Source organism: Vombatus ursinus, unplaced genomic scaffold, assembly GCF_900497805.2.
Source record: "Vombatus ursinus unplaced genomic scaffold, bare-nosed wombat genome assembly UNPS02000749.1, whole genome shotgun sequence".
NCBI lineage: Eukaryota > Metazoa > Chordata > Mammalia > Diprotodontia > Vombatidae > Vombatus > Vombatus ursinus.
In genome coordinates this window covers 13563583-13577632 of record NW_020940527.1, presented here as the reverse complement: position 1 = coordinate 13577632, position 14050 = coordinate 13563583, and the positions used below count along the sequence as shown (strand labels likewise).

Sequence of the window (14050 nt, the reverse complement as noted above, 5' to 3'; positions counted from 1 at the left end):
CTGGCCTAGATGGTGTCTAAGGTCCCTTCTGGCTTTGAATCTATGATCCTACTTGTCTACCGAAGGTAAAGGTTTGAAATCTCTAGGTTACTTTAAAAACTTGTTTCAAAGCACATTCACCTCTGTATTTATTTAATCTCACAATTACTCAGTGGTAGGCTTGACAATCACCTCCGGGAAGGGTACAAGAGGGCATGCTCATGACACACTTAATATTTTCTGCATCGCTTTCTTCAGTCCAGGCGATCAATAAAACAGTAAGTCAAACCGTGATTTGTATCACTTTGCTGATTTCCAGTATATAAATAAATGTTCGTGCTGAAAATTTAACGGTAAGATCTCCAGTCAGAGCTGGCTCCAGCAGATCCCTGGAATTACCCTATAACAAAGTATATTATCCCCATTTTGCAGGTGAGGAAACTGAGGCCTAGCAACCCTAAGTAAGCCAAATTCAAATAGCTAGTTTAGTATCCAAGTTCAAGACTTGAACTCAAGAGTCCAGGTCTGTGGCTCTTTCTACTACCCTTAATCCTGCCTCTCTTCCTAAGGATGATCACAAATTTATAGATGTAGGGCTGGTATTTTAGGAACTTGGAGGACATTCTAGGATCATTAATCAAAAAGGAGAAGGAACCTCAGAAACCATTTATCTCATTCATTTTATAGATGAGGAAACTAAGACCAGAATAAATCATCTAAACCAGAATTTGAATACAGGCTTCTGACTCTGAATCCAGTACAGTTTCCCCAGCCTCATTCCCTTTCAACACTAATTTCCCCACCCCCAGTACAGGAAATCCACTTAGTCCCCTGCTCTATATTCCCACAGATTAAGACAAGAAACATTATGAACCTAACAGGGCTGTCACCCTCATTGTCTCTCTTCAGAAAAGGCCATCTCTCTCAGTACTGGGATTTCCTACACCAGTTTCTCTGCTGCATTATTCCTTCACTCTTGAGTCCTAACATTGCATGCTAACTTGAAAAAATGATTAACTCCAGTCAAATACATTTCCAGTTCTGCAGAACACTGATAACATTGCAGCCACCTTCAATCACCAACTGGACCTGCTATAATTTCAGAGTAATGAACTTTTGCTATCTGAATTTGGTGCTTCAAATGTTTTACTGGTAAACCTCGTACAAGACTCAAGGTGCCAAGAGATGACGTGAAAGGAAAAGGAGGAAAAATAGCTTCAAAGCCTTGGAAAACAGATGACTAGGATTCTGCAGGGGGAGAGGAAATATGTATGCAGCCAGAGTCGAATGAGATGAAATTTTTAAAAACTGCATTAGGCAGCATGAATACTATGGATGAAGATGCTGCTATATGTATATAAGAAAGATCAGAAGGCCAAGGCTCTTTGGCCTGATCTAAGTGTCAACCACCCGTGGAAATCACACTAAAACATGGTGGTGGGTGGTGTGGTTTCTTTAATTACCATGGAGACATCAAAGCACTGCAATTTTGAGATTACAGCCCTGCCATCTCAGGAGGCACTGCCGGGAAAACATTCTTCTTTAGATGCTACACCCATTCAACAGTGGACTAGTCGTGTTCTCAAGTTTGAAATTATTTCCTGCTCCCAGAAGAGTAGTCCATGTTTAAGGGTCAAAAACACTGGTTTTGATGTCAGGAGGGAGGACAGGTCTGGTGTTTAAGAAAGCTTATAGTATTATAGATTTAGAACTGGAAGAAACCTCAGATTTGACCTAGTCCAATTAAAGATGAGGAAATGGAGGACAACAGGTCTTGGGTGATTTTCCTAAGGTCATGTAAGAAAGGAAAAAGGTAGAGCTATGATTTGAACCCAGTTTCTCTGGCTCCAAAAGGGCTCTCTCGCTATACCATCCTGTAATTCTATGACTCTGAATACTACATATACGGAGGTATTGTAGCCAAGGTAAAGTCTAACTGGGGCAGAAAGCAGCATACAGGAGAGGAGGGATCTATTTTCTCCGGGGTCAAAGGTCCCCTTCAGCTTATAATATTCCTTCCTTGATGCCCAAATTCAGTCCTATACAATGCCCAGATTCCTTCTAAGCCCACCCCATTTTCACTATGTCGGCTCCCTAAACATTTATTATTAAAAGCACTGAAATATCAACAAAGGTTGTCAAGAGCCATTTGTAGAAAAACTGAGCTTTAGAAAAATGAAGCAATTCTTTAATGAATTTCCTTCTTCTTTCACCCACTTTCCAGCCCAGATGGGAAGCATGAATATTGAAAAAAGAAGTCAACATGTGGCCTCTTGAGGCATTTCCTGAACCTCTAAAAGAGCTACTTCCAACCTTCCCTTCTAGCCTGAACGAAGTGAATTATGCATTCTCTACACTCTTAGCCAAACCCCTGGTTTAAATCAACACCTCCTCCAGGGCCCTCAATCCAGCTATTGCTCTGAGAGCCTCACAGAAGAAAGAAGCAAAGCCCTCCTCTTACACTCACCCAGAAGACAATGTTGTAGCTGAACAGAAGATACTTGTACCAACAGCTGACTTCAGCATTAGAATATCTGTAATAGTGCATCTTCTGGAAAACAGGGCCTGCACAGAAAGAAGGAAGAAATGAGTTAACAAATCACATTTAAAAGCATCTAACACCCAAACCTCCAGTCCATTCCTCTGACTCCTAGGAGACCAAAGGTGAGCCCAAAATAGTAAAGAGAAACTCACAACCAGCTAGCCAGTGAGTCACTCCATGAAATTAAAATGAAGGAAATGGTTCAATTGTGTGAATTTACTGTAGTTGGTAACAGATTGGGGAAGGGGGGAGGCACGCCAGTCTGGGCACTGGCTCCCTACCAATGCCAGACACAAGTATTGGGGAAACAGATTCCAAGGTGGCTTTCCAAAACGAACAAGGATTAAGAAATGATTAACTGTCTTCACTAACTGGAGCAGAACAGTTGTTGTTGTTCTGTCGTTTCAGTCTTGTCTGACTCTTTGTGACCCCTTTTGGGGTTTTCTTGGCAAAGACGCTGGAGTGGTTTGCTATTTCTTTCTCCAGCTCATTTTACAGATGAATAAACTAAGGCAAAGAGGGTTAAGTGATTTGCCCAGGGTCACACAGCTAGTAAATATCTGAGGCTGGATTTGAACTCAGGAAAATGAGTCTTCTTGATTCTAGGACCTATGTTTTATCCACTGTGCCACCTAGCTACCCCTGGAGCAAAACAGTAAAGGTTATCAAAAAAGAAATAGAGGGAAGAGATAACAACACAGAAAGAAAAGAAAAAAAAAGATGAGGACGGGAAACTATGAAGGAAAATTTCCCAAGTTCTCTTCCTGTGAAGGAGAAGACAGGCCTCAAAAGCCTACGTGAGCACGCTCCTTAATTTCATCAGCCACTTTTGTCTCATTCCCTTCCCCTCCAACTACACTAACCAAGCTAATCTGCTTGTTAGATTACAGTGTCTTGCTCATTCCTACGTATTTGTCTCTGAACATGCTATGGCTGTTGTTCAGCCATTTTTTAGTCATATCCGACTCTTTGTGATCCCATTTGAGGTTTTCTTGGCATGGTTTGCCATTTTCTTCTCCAGCTCATTTTACATATGAGTAAAATAAGGAAAACAGGGTTAAATGACTTGCCCAAGCATTGCTATTAAGTTATCTGAGGCCAGATTTGAATTCTGGAAGATGAGTCTTTCTGACTTCTATCCACTGTACCACCTATCTGTTGCAGAAGACCTGAGTTCAAAGCCCAGCTCAGGCACTTATTTCCTGTGTGTTCTTAGACAAGTCACTTGCTAATTCTTCTATCTATGCCTCTGACCATGCCAAGAGTGCTGGTGATAAGAATAAGATGACCTTGGCTCAAATCCTAGCTCAGCTGTTTATTTTACTTGTATGATGTTGGAAAACAAATCACTTGATCTCTAGGCTTCAGTTTCATCTGTAAATTAAGAAGGCTGGAGCAGACAGTCTCTAAGATTCCTTCTAAATCTATATCTATGATCTAGAATGCTTTCTCTCCCCAGTCTCCCCCACACACTTGCCTTCCTATTAATCCATGGGCCTCAGTTTCCTCATCTATAAAATGAAGAGGTTGGAAAGGTCCCCTTATAGCTCTGAATCTATCAGCCTTTGAACTCATGTCTTTCATCTCCTTGTAAAATGTGCTTAGAACTCACTTCTTCTCCAAAAACTTCTCAGATTAAAGAGTGACCATCCACTGGATTACTTTTACAACTTAGCACCCACTCAGCCTGTACTATATTAATCACCAACTAAGGATCACAGCATGTTGTCACTTGAAGGGAATCTTAAAGATAATGTGGTCCAGCCACTTCATTTTACAGATGACAAAAATGAGGCCCAGAGCCTTGGCCAGGGTCATATATAGCTAGAGTTGGAACTAGAAACCAGGTCTCCAGACTTACAGTTCAACATTTCTGAAAACCCATGACAGTGCCTCCTTCCAAGGGTCTTCTTGGGAGATCCAAGAGCCAAACATCATCTGTTTCTTTTGTTACCCCACCAACAGTACCAAACACAAATCTAACCATGATGGGCTCTCAGTGTTTTCTCACTGTGATGACAAGACTTGATGTCTACTGCTCCTATACAGGTATTCTCCTTTTTTTTTCCAAATAAATTTGTCTTGTAATAAAATCAACCTCTTTAAAAACATCTTAGAAACTTATTAGTCATACAACCTTTAAACTTCATGAGGGTAGGACCAGTTTTCCTTACTCAGCAATGGATAGCCTGAACAGAAACTTGAGATAACTTTTTGAAATAAGATACTATCTGCATCCAGAAAAAGAACTGACAAATAGATGTATAGATTGATTGTGCACACACGCAGATATTTGTCTGTATCACTTCCAGGAACATTCTATGAGGTTTACCTCTTTCTCCACAGAATCCTTGAAGGATACTGCAAAGTCAATGAGTGATGCTTCCCCTAACCATGATGATTCTAGAACCTGGCACTGACTCTCACATGTAGTGTAGGTGCTTAATAAATGTGTCTTGGATTAAATTTGGAGAAAACAAAGAAGGTAACTTAGGTTGCCACATGGACCAAGTTCTACTTCAGAACTATGAAAAATCTTCAAGAGCCTTCAAGGGTATGTCTCCTATAATCTCACTCATTCATTTCCCACCTACCACCTAAGCAAGATAAAGGTAGGAAAGTTCAAAAGGACACCTCAGGTAAACATTTACAGAATGGAGGAAGGAGGAGGACCTAAGTAGAGCAGGAGACAGCCGCCACCAAGCAAAAACCCTATTGTCACAGAAACCTGGGTCTGAAGCCTGAAAAAATTCCTTGGGGAAACTACAGAAAAATTCCTCTTGAATTCCACAGCAGGTCAGGATATTTGTAATGCTTCAGAAAACCGGAGGCATCCTAGTACTAATCCTTACATTCTCTCTCAGAGATGGGCATTTTAAGTGTCTCTTTGCCAATAACAGTTCTTCATCCAACAGCATAGAATGATGATAAACTGAGAAAAACTATTTCAATCTTTCAAAGACCGGCAATTTCATTGGCCTGAATGGCAGTTCCTTCCATGGACAAAGACTGCAGACAACCCACAACTCTAGACTCTCCCCTACAGTCTACTACCAGGTTTATGTGATATTCTTTTTTTCAATCCAGGATCACGTCTAAATCAAGATGATTCACCAGTAGTACTTTAATGGATGTGGCCTCCCACACACGGGACAGGTCACAGCACACCTACACCTATGATCTAACACAGGAAATCTAGGTAGTTGCTAGTGTACTGAGAGGCCTACTTGCCAGAGTTACACCAATAAAAAGTGTCAAAGGCAAGATCTGAAACTAGGCCTTCCTGCACCCAAACCCAGCACTCTCTCCACTGTGATACACCACCTTGTGAAACAGTTAATAAGAAAACAATCCCTCCAAGAAAAGAATTTGCTCACTCTTTTTTTGTGGTAGCAAAGAACTAAAAATAAAGTAGATGACCATGAACTGGGTAGAGAATGACTAAAACAATGGTACATGAATGTATGGGGCTATTATGATGCCATAAGACATAATGAATATTAAAAATTCAAAGATATATAAGAAGCTTTATATAAAATTATGCAAAAATAAAAGAAGCCAAGAAAACAAAACTTAAGTTATTGTTCAGTCACGTCCAACTCTCTATGACCTCATTCGGGGTTTTATAGGCAAAGATACTGGAATGATTTGCCATTTCTTTCTCCAGCTCATTTTACAGATGAGGAAACTGAGGCAAACAGGGTTAGGTGACTTGCCTAGGGTAACATAGCTAGTAAGTGTCTGGGGCCAGATTTGAACTCATGAAGAGGAAGGAATCAGTTCTGGTTCCAAGCCCAGTGCTCTATTCACTTCACCACCTAGCTGCCCAAAACATAAGTTACAACAATATAAATGGAAAGAAAAACAACAACGAAAACTGAATGCTGTGTAAGGTTAATGAACAAGTAACTTGGCCCAGGAGAAAAGCTGAGAAAATGTACCTCCCTCCCTTCTGTGCAGAGGTTGGGAACTAGGAGGCGTAATTGATGTGTTAGAGGTTTTGCTGACCTACTTCTCTTTTTCTTTATACTTAGTTATCAAGCCTTACTTGCTGGGTAGTACGGAATATATATATATGTGTGTATATATATATATATATATATGTGTGTGTGTGTGTGTGTGTGTGTGTGTGTGTGAGTGTGTGTGTATGTATATATATATGTATGTATGTGTAGAAACATGCACATACACATATACACATATATATATAATATAATGGGATATATTCAGAAAGGAAGATATAAAAACAAGCAACATCAACTAAAATACGTAAAGAGAAAATAAGCTTCTCAGTGTTTTCTGGATTGGGTAAGTATTCAAGACCAAGTTATGTTGTTTGGTAGAATGAAAGAAAGAACAGAGATCTTGGCATCCAGGAAACTTGAATTCAATGCTTGGCTCTGACAGAGAAGTCATCTGACCTGTCTTAAGTCTCAGTTCTCTTCATCTGTAAAATATTGACCATTACAATGTACTAGACCAATGAGGTCTAGTATTCAAATAGTAACAGATCCCTGAGGGTGGCATAATATTGACTTAGATAACCACAATTTAACATTATGTATGTTGTGTTTTTATTTATTTTTGTCAAACATTTTCCAATTACATTTTAATCTGGTTTGGGCTACACCAGGGGGTTTGGATGGAGGAATGTTAGATCAACTATCCAGAACTCTACCCAGGGTCAAAAACACACACAAACAAACAAAAACCCAGTTAAGGAACTAAGCACTTAATAATATACAAGGTCAGCTCAGGCTGCTTAGAAGATCTGACAGGACCCAGTCCAGACTGGCCTCAGAGTGTCCCTCTCCATCTCACTTAAAGTAAGCTCTAAATTGAGCTCTAACAAACAGCTGACTTTCTAATGCTTAAAACAAACAAAAAGTAAAGGTCCTAGAATATATAGTACAGTCAAGTGAATTTGCCATCAAGAAAGCTCTGAATAAGGGACCTTGTTACAGAGATGTGGTACTGTTTGATAAAGGCAAGCGGGATTAGAGAAGAGGAAAAAAATGTACATAATAAGGTCAGGAGAACAGGGAAAACGGAGAAACCAGAAGAACAAAAACATACCTGAAAAGACTGAATAAAATGCCCGTGCGTGTGTGTGATAGAACCAGTCTGGCCTAGCAGAAAGAGCCCTGGGTTGATTCCTAGCCGGGAAGATCTGAGTTCAGATTCTACCTTAGATATTATCTATGTGACCTTGGGAAAAACTACCACCCTCTGAAGCTACTGAGGCCATCAGGCCTCTCAATTGGCATCATTATTTTGTGGCACTCTCTCTTCTAAAGGAAATATCAACAAAAACTCAATGAGTTCAAAATCTCCCATGAAATCCTCCAAGGTATATGACACACCATATAAGAGGCCCGTACCCCAAGCCTAGCAAGTAAAGAAGGCATTTGAAGCTTTGGGGAAAGGCCTTAAGGAATATCTCTATGCCCAGCAGGATGAGCTAGATTACTTATCTGACCATCACAAAGACATGAGAAGAAACTCCGGACTGGGATTCTCCTACAACTTGCTTAGGCCCAGGCGGCTCAGCTGCAAATTGAACATAATAGCACCCATCTCCAAGGATTGCTGTGAGCATCCCAAGAGATATAACAGGTACAAAGTATCCTATACACTTTAAGTGTGAGCTATGACTATAACGCCAGTTTTAGAAAAGGTACATAAGCCATGGGTAGTACCTGACCATTGCTCACTCGGGTGTTCACATGGGCTTGAATGAACTTGGTGATAAAAGAGGGACATCCATTGATTGAGGGTGACTCCTCATGCCTGTGTTTCAAGATCAAATCAAGCACTCCTCTCCCCCAATATCAGAAATATGGGAAATATATAAGTGAGTATGAGACAAGGAAAACAGTGCAGTCATTCAGAAAAGCAGCCTAAACATTAATAGTTTCAAGTGGGATGGTGACTGAGGGAACAGGGACCACAGCTGAACCTGTAAAGGCAATTTACCAAAAAGCTGGTTCTATTTTCTGGCTCTATACCAGATGGAGCTTCCCTGAACTGTTGTGAATGACCATCAAAAGAAGTCATATGCAGAATAAAGAGCTGCTCATAACTATAAAGGGCTATATACAACACAAGCTATTATTATATAGAATAATAAAGATAGCACCACCTCCACAAAGTCCTGCTCTGATGCCTCATCTCACCAAGGAGGTGACCCTGAGCTTTCAAAAAGGCAAGCTCTGACAAGCCCTAACAATCTGAAAAGATTCTTGTGTCTGCGACCTGAGGACTGAGAATGCAATATAATGGAAAGAATAGTCGCCCTGGATTCAGAAGAACCGAGTCTGAATCCCAGCTCAGACAACAACTATTTTGTGTGACCTTGGGCCAAGTTATTTTAACCTTGCTAGACATCAGTTCTTCATCAACAGAATGAGGGGTTTGGCCTACAGGGCCTCAGAGATCCCTTCCAAAGCCAAAGTTATGATCCTAAGGTCAGAGATGCTCAACTCCAGGCTAACTAATGAATTTTTCAGTCACAACAACTCTCAATGACTATCTCCTAAGTCAGAAAGAAGCCACAATCTGGATGGTCAGGAGAATTTTCTGAGTGGCATCCTCAAGGTCCTGAAATAGCTGCAGGAAGGGAAAGAAAGGTCGGCAGACTTCCTTGCAATCTCAGAATAAGGTTTATACAAAAATAGCCTCTGAGACCAAAAGAGTGAACCTTTAATGAAACCACAGAGCCCCCCCCCTCAAAAAAGGTGGTTGTTTCGTTATGCTGTAAAACAAACGAATCTTACAGCCAACGACCTAGTCAATTACAACTGAAAGATAACATCTGTCACTATGAGGACCGACCAAATATAAAGTAACACAGATTCCCAAATGAGCCCTGAAGGGCTACTTTTCTGGCCTATTTATTCAGTACCAGCCCCTCCAATTAAAATTCAAGGACAAATCCCAAGAGGGACTAGTCAGCTCTATGGAAAATGCCCTTTAAGAGAAAAAAAGAAGTGCTGTGAGGTATGAAGCTTATTTTTACTTGCAAGCAAGACCTGCCCTGGCTATTCAGTGCACTCAACTGCCCCTCATCTTTTAAAATAGTTTATATCTGTGGTGAAGAGAAGAGAAGGAAGGTCACCTTTCAGTCGGCAATGTTTTGTATGGGTACTGATCTAGCCCTGAAAACTAATCATTCTGTAGCCAGCATATTTCTGAGGCAGGCAAGCCAGCAAATGCATGAAGGTTAATGAATTTAAGTGGTTGCTACTGTGACATCAATTTAATACAAATCAAAGTCCTTTTGCAGCCAGTTTGTAAAAATATGTTCCCAGTATCTCCTTCATCTCAAATCCACAATGGAACTACCCAAAAAGGCAGCCTTCTTTTGACTTTGATATTTATCTCATTGCTACAAGGTAACTCAGAGCAATCAGGTTGCAGGAAATTTTTTAAAATTAAAAAAAAAAAAAATAACCTGGAATTTACATAGTTCCAGAGAATTTAGAACCTAATCTCTTCCTAACTCACTCTTTGTCTTGGTCCCAAGGGTGAGTTAAGTGTGGGAAAAATGTAACAAAAGTCACAAAATATTTTCAAACCTCCTGCAAAGGGATCATGGTACAACAGAAAAAGAATGAACATGCTGAACTTGGAGTCATGGGATCTGAGTTCAAATCCCCACTCTGAACTTGCCCCTGATATATGACCTTGGTCAAGTCCCACTTCATCTCCTGTGGTCTTGGGTTTCCTCAACTGCAAAATAAGGGGGTTGGACTAGATGGGCTTAGAGGTCCCCTCCAATCCTAGTCCTATGATCCTGTGGTACTCGGCAGTGCATTACTGCCTACAACCTTGGCTAGGTATGTATGTGTGTCTCACTTCTCACTGGTATAGGGTATAGAGGCTACTGATGTAGAGATTCTCTCTGCTAATGAAACAGATCAAAAATTTACAGTCTTAGAGAGTTGGTTGACCAGAGCATTGAGTAATTTGCAACCCATGGTCATAAAGATAGGATGTGTCAGAGACAGGTCTTCCTGATTCCAAACTGGCCCTCTATCTACTACTGACATGCTGTATGCCTTAATTCCCTCCAATATGGCTTCCATAAGTTTCTCTGCCTTTTGGGGTGATGACTCTACCTAGTTCCTCACCCAATATAAACTCAAAACCAATGGTGTCAAAGATCTGGTTATTTTACAGACAGTGAGCTCAGCCAGAAACCTAAGCCCAAAGCAGAAAAGAAGAAATGAAATCTAGAAGGAACCCTTGGGAGACTTTAGTTAAATCCATCACTGGGATCTCAATATAATCCTACTTAACACCCAAACCTACAATTCAGTACGTGTTCCTATTTCACTGTAATTGTCAAGTCCCTAACACTTTAATATAGCTTTCCAAAGAACCATTTTTTGTTCAGTCATGTCTGACTCTGTGTGACCCCATTTGGAGTTTTCTTGGCAAAGATATTGTAGTGGTTTGCCATCACCTTCTCTACCTCATTTGAGAGATGAGGAAACTGAGGCAAGCAAGGTTAAGTGACTTGCCCAGGGTCACACAGTTAGTAAGTGTCTGAGGCCAGATTTGAACTCAGGAAGATGAGTCTTTCTGACTCCAGACCCCACACCTAGCTGCCCAACTATGATTGTACCAAGTAGAAATAGCAGACATTTATATAGCCAGGCTTTATATCTTACACATTGCCTTATCTGATCCTTACAATAGCCCTGTGAGGAAGGTGCTACTGATACTATTCCCATTTTACAGGTATAGTGACTTGCCCGTTATTGGTCAGACAGCTAGTAAGGATTGGTGGCAAGATTCAAACCCAGGTCTCTCTGGATTTCAAGTGCAGTACTTTCCCCTACACTGTGCTGTGTCCACCCTAACACCAAAGTATGGTCACTGAGCCACCTAGTATTTGAAATGCCTTGCTAAGTAGTTGAGGAGCATTCACTCTCCACCACTGACTACCTATGTGTTTATCACCTTAGTAGGTACTACGGAAATTCCAGAGCTTTGGAACTAGAAGGGCCCTGAGAGACCACATAGCACAACCTTCTACCCAGTACAGGAATTTCTTCATCTAAGCATCACCTTAACACCTCCAGTATGAGATAGTCCACTGTCTCCCAAAAGGCTACCACAAAAGGTTACCCTCAAAAAATCAAATAGGGTGCAAATTGTTACTTAACAATAACAACATACACTGACAAAGTATTTTAAGGTTTCCAAAGCACTTTACAGACATTATTATCTCATTTAACCTGAACAGCAAAAAGGATACGACCAAGAATTTTGGCACGTCCTTCCCTGATGGCCACAGCTCCGATCAAAACTACCCTATGAGTCAACAGGGTTGCCAGTCGTGAATATTGGTGCTATTGAACTAAAAGGCTCACTAAGTCCCCTGTTCTCTTCCTCTTTTATCTAACAGGTTGAACTGGTTCCTATTTAGTGAAGAATGATTTATTATTCTCTCAATCATCTTAGCTCGGAATTCTTTGAATCACCTTTGAGCACTCTCTTCCACTTATCCATTATATCATCAAGCTACTAAGACAAATGGGTTCTTCCTTCAGAGAAAGAACCCTTCTTTTACACTCCACTGATACCAGAACAGTCTAGGCCGTGATCAATTTACAACTAAGATTATTGCAATAGTGGCTTCCAGGCTTTCTTTCTTCTAATCTAGACTGGAAAATGATGTCAGATCATTTCTTTAAGGTAGCACGGCACACTGTCTTGGACTTGGAGTCAAGAAGACCTGAGTTCAAATACTGCCTGAGAAAATTACTAGCTGTGTGACCCTGGCCAAGACACTTAACCTCTGTCGGACTCAGTTTCCTCAGCTCTTAAAAGAGGATCATAATAGCCCCTATTGAGCAGGCTGGTTGTGAGGATCAATAAAATGATACATGTGAAGTGCTTTGCAAACTATAATTTGAAACTAAATGTTAGCTATTACTGTTTATGTGACTACTCTGAAACACTCAATTATTGCTTGTTTTCTATTCTATTCCCATGCTTCATTTTGCTGCCTAACATTCAAGGCCCTCCATAACCTAAACCGTACCTACCTGGTGTCATGATCTGCTTTAAGAAACAGCACAAGGAATAGAAATACAACATTTGTTTTGGCTATGCAAGGGCATAGTAGCCTAGGGAAAATCCAAGGTCACGATCAGGGAATAGGAAGACAACCTACTGAGCCAAAGAGAGTTACCAAAAATCGTTAAGAATACATTCAAACAAACGTGCAACACAACTTCAGAGGAGGTGAAAGGTAAACTAGAGCTGGGAAAGAGTCTAGGGCTGCAAGAGATGAGGCAAGCAGCATGATACCGCTCATGGCCCACATATCGTTTATGTCAGGAAGATATGATGATCTCAGGCCCCTCAGCTCTTGGGGCCATCTCATCTTGGAAGACATTCCTCTGCCATATTGTCTCCCCTCTCTCACTGCCAAGTTCCTTCTGGGCACCTCAATCAATTAGGCTCCTAAGCCAGCCTGGCCTCATTCTCCTCCAAGCTCTGCTTCCAACTGTCTGGACTTCACCACCACGCCCCCGACTCAAGCACCTTCTCTTCCCCTTTGTCCTTTGCTTTTCGTCTTCCATCTTATTGTTGTCTTAGAATGCAAGTTTCTTGAAGGTGAGGACTTTCTTTTTGTTTGTCTTTGTATCCCCAGGGCTTATCAGCAAGACTGGTACACAGTAAATGTTCAACAACTATGCCTTGCCTGACCATCCCTTCCATGGTAAATGGCTGCTCAGTAACAAGGCACCACCATCATTCCAGTGGTGGACAGGAGTGTGCCTGCCTCTCTGAGCTAGGACACGGAGAATGCAAGCAGACAGCCTTCCTTCTCAGTTCAGTTCTCCCATGGACTCATTTTCTCCCATGGACTCATTCTCTCCCAGAAGGCTGAGTCACATGTGCCACTTCACTCCCCCACATTTGTCCATCTGCTAAGAAGAGAGATCTTACCTCCTTCCCTGAGTTGGTTCAGGGGCAACATGGGGAATATGAGAGATCTAACCAGATTTTTTTTAGAGTGTCAGAAATTCAGTCAAAACAAAGGTGGAAATGACTCCCAACTTTTTCTACCAGCTTAATGCCGACCCAGTCCTTCTAGGCAGAGGTCTATGAGCACCAAGGAGATGTGTCCACTTGAGGGTAAGTAGAGGAACTGGCTGCTGAAATTCACCACTTTTCAGCTCACCAGGACTGCTTACAAATGAAGCAGCTGCACACAATGCAAGCATGCCCCTGTACCCCGAGATTCCAGGAGGCAATTCCAAACAAGGGAAGGGCTCAGTCAAAGTGGAGTATATAGCCATGTCCCTACTGCCAAATCAAAAGCATCCTGGATCACAGAAGTACTATCTGCACATATATGCAGGAGATCACCTGTTCTAACACTGAAGGCCAGTTTGATGGGAGAGATAGAGAGAGGAAGAAAGAAAAGAAGGGAGGGAGGGAGAGGAGAAGAAGAAAGGAGGGAAGGAAGGAAAGAAGGAAGGAAGGAAGGAAGGAAGGAAGGAAGGA

The 14050-nt window shown here is 41.3% G+C and overlaps 1 protein-coding gene across 1 annotated transcript in view; it reads right to left on the bottom strand.

The window, feature by feature from the left end:
- The window catches only part of TSPAN14 (tetraspanin 14), an 86991-nt gene that overhangs the window by 41888 nt on the left and 31053 nt on the right, over nucleotides 1–14050 (bottom strand). The window contains exon 2 of the mRNA XM_027857500.1: nucleotides 2447–2544. Coding sequence (XP_027713301.1) covers nucleotides 2447–2527 — 81 coding nt within the window. The 5' untranslated portion in view covers nucleotides 2528–2544. The remainder of the gene's footprint in view (nucleotides 1–2446; nucleotides 2545–14050) is intronic.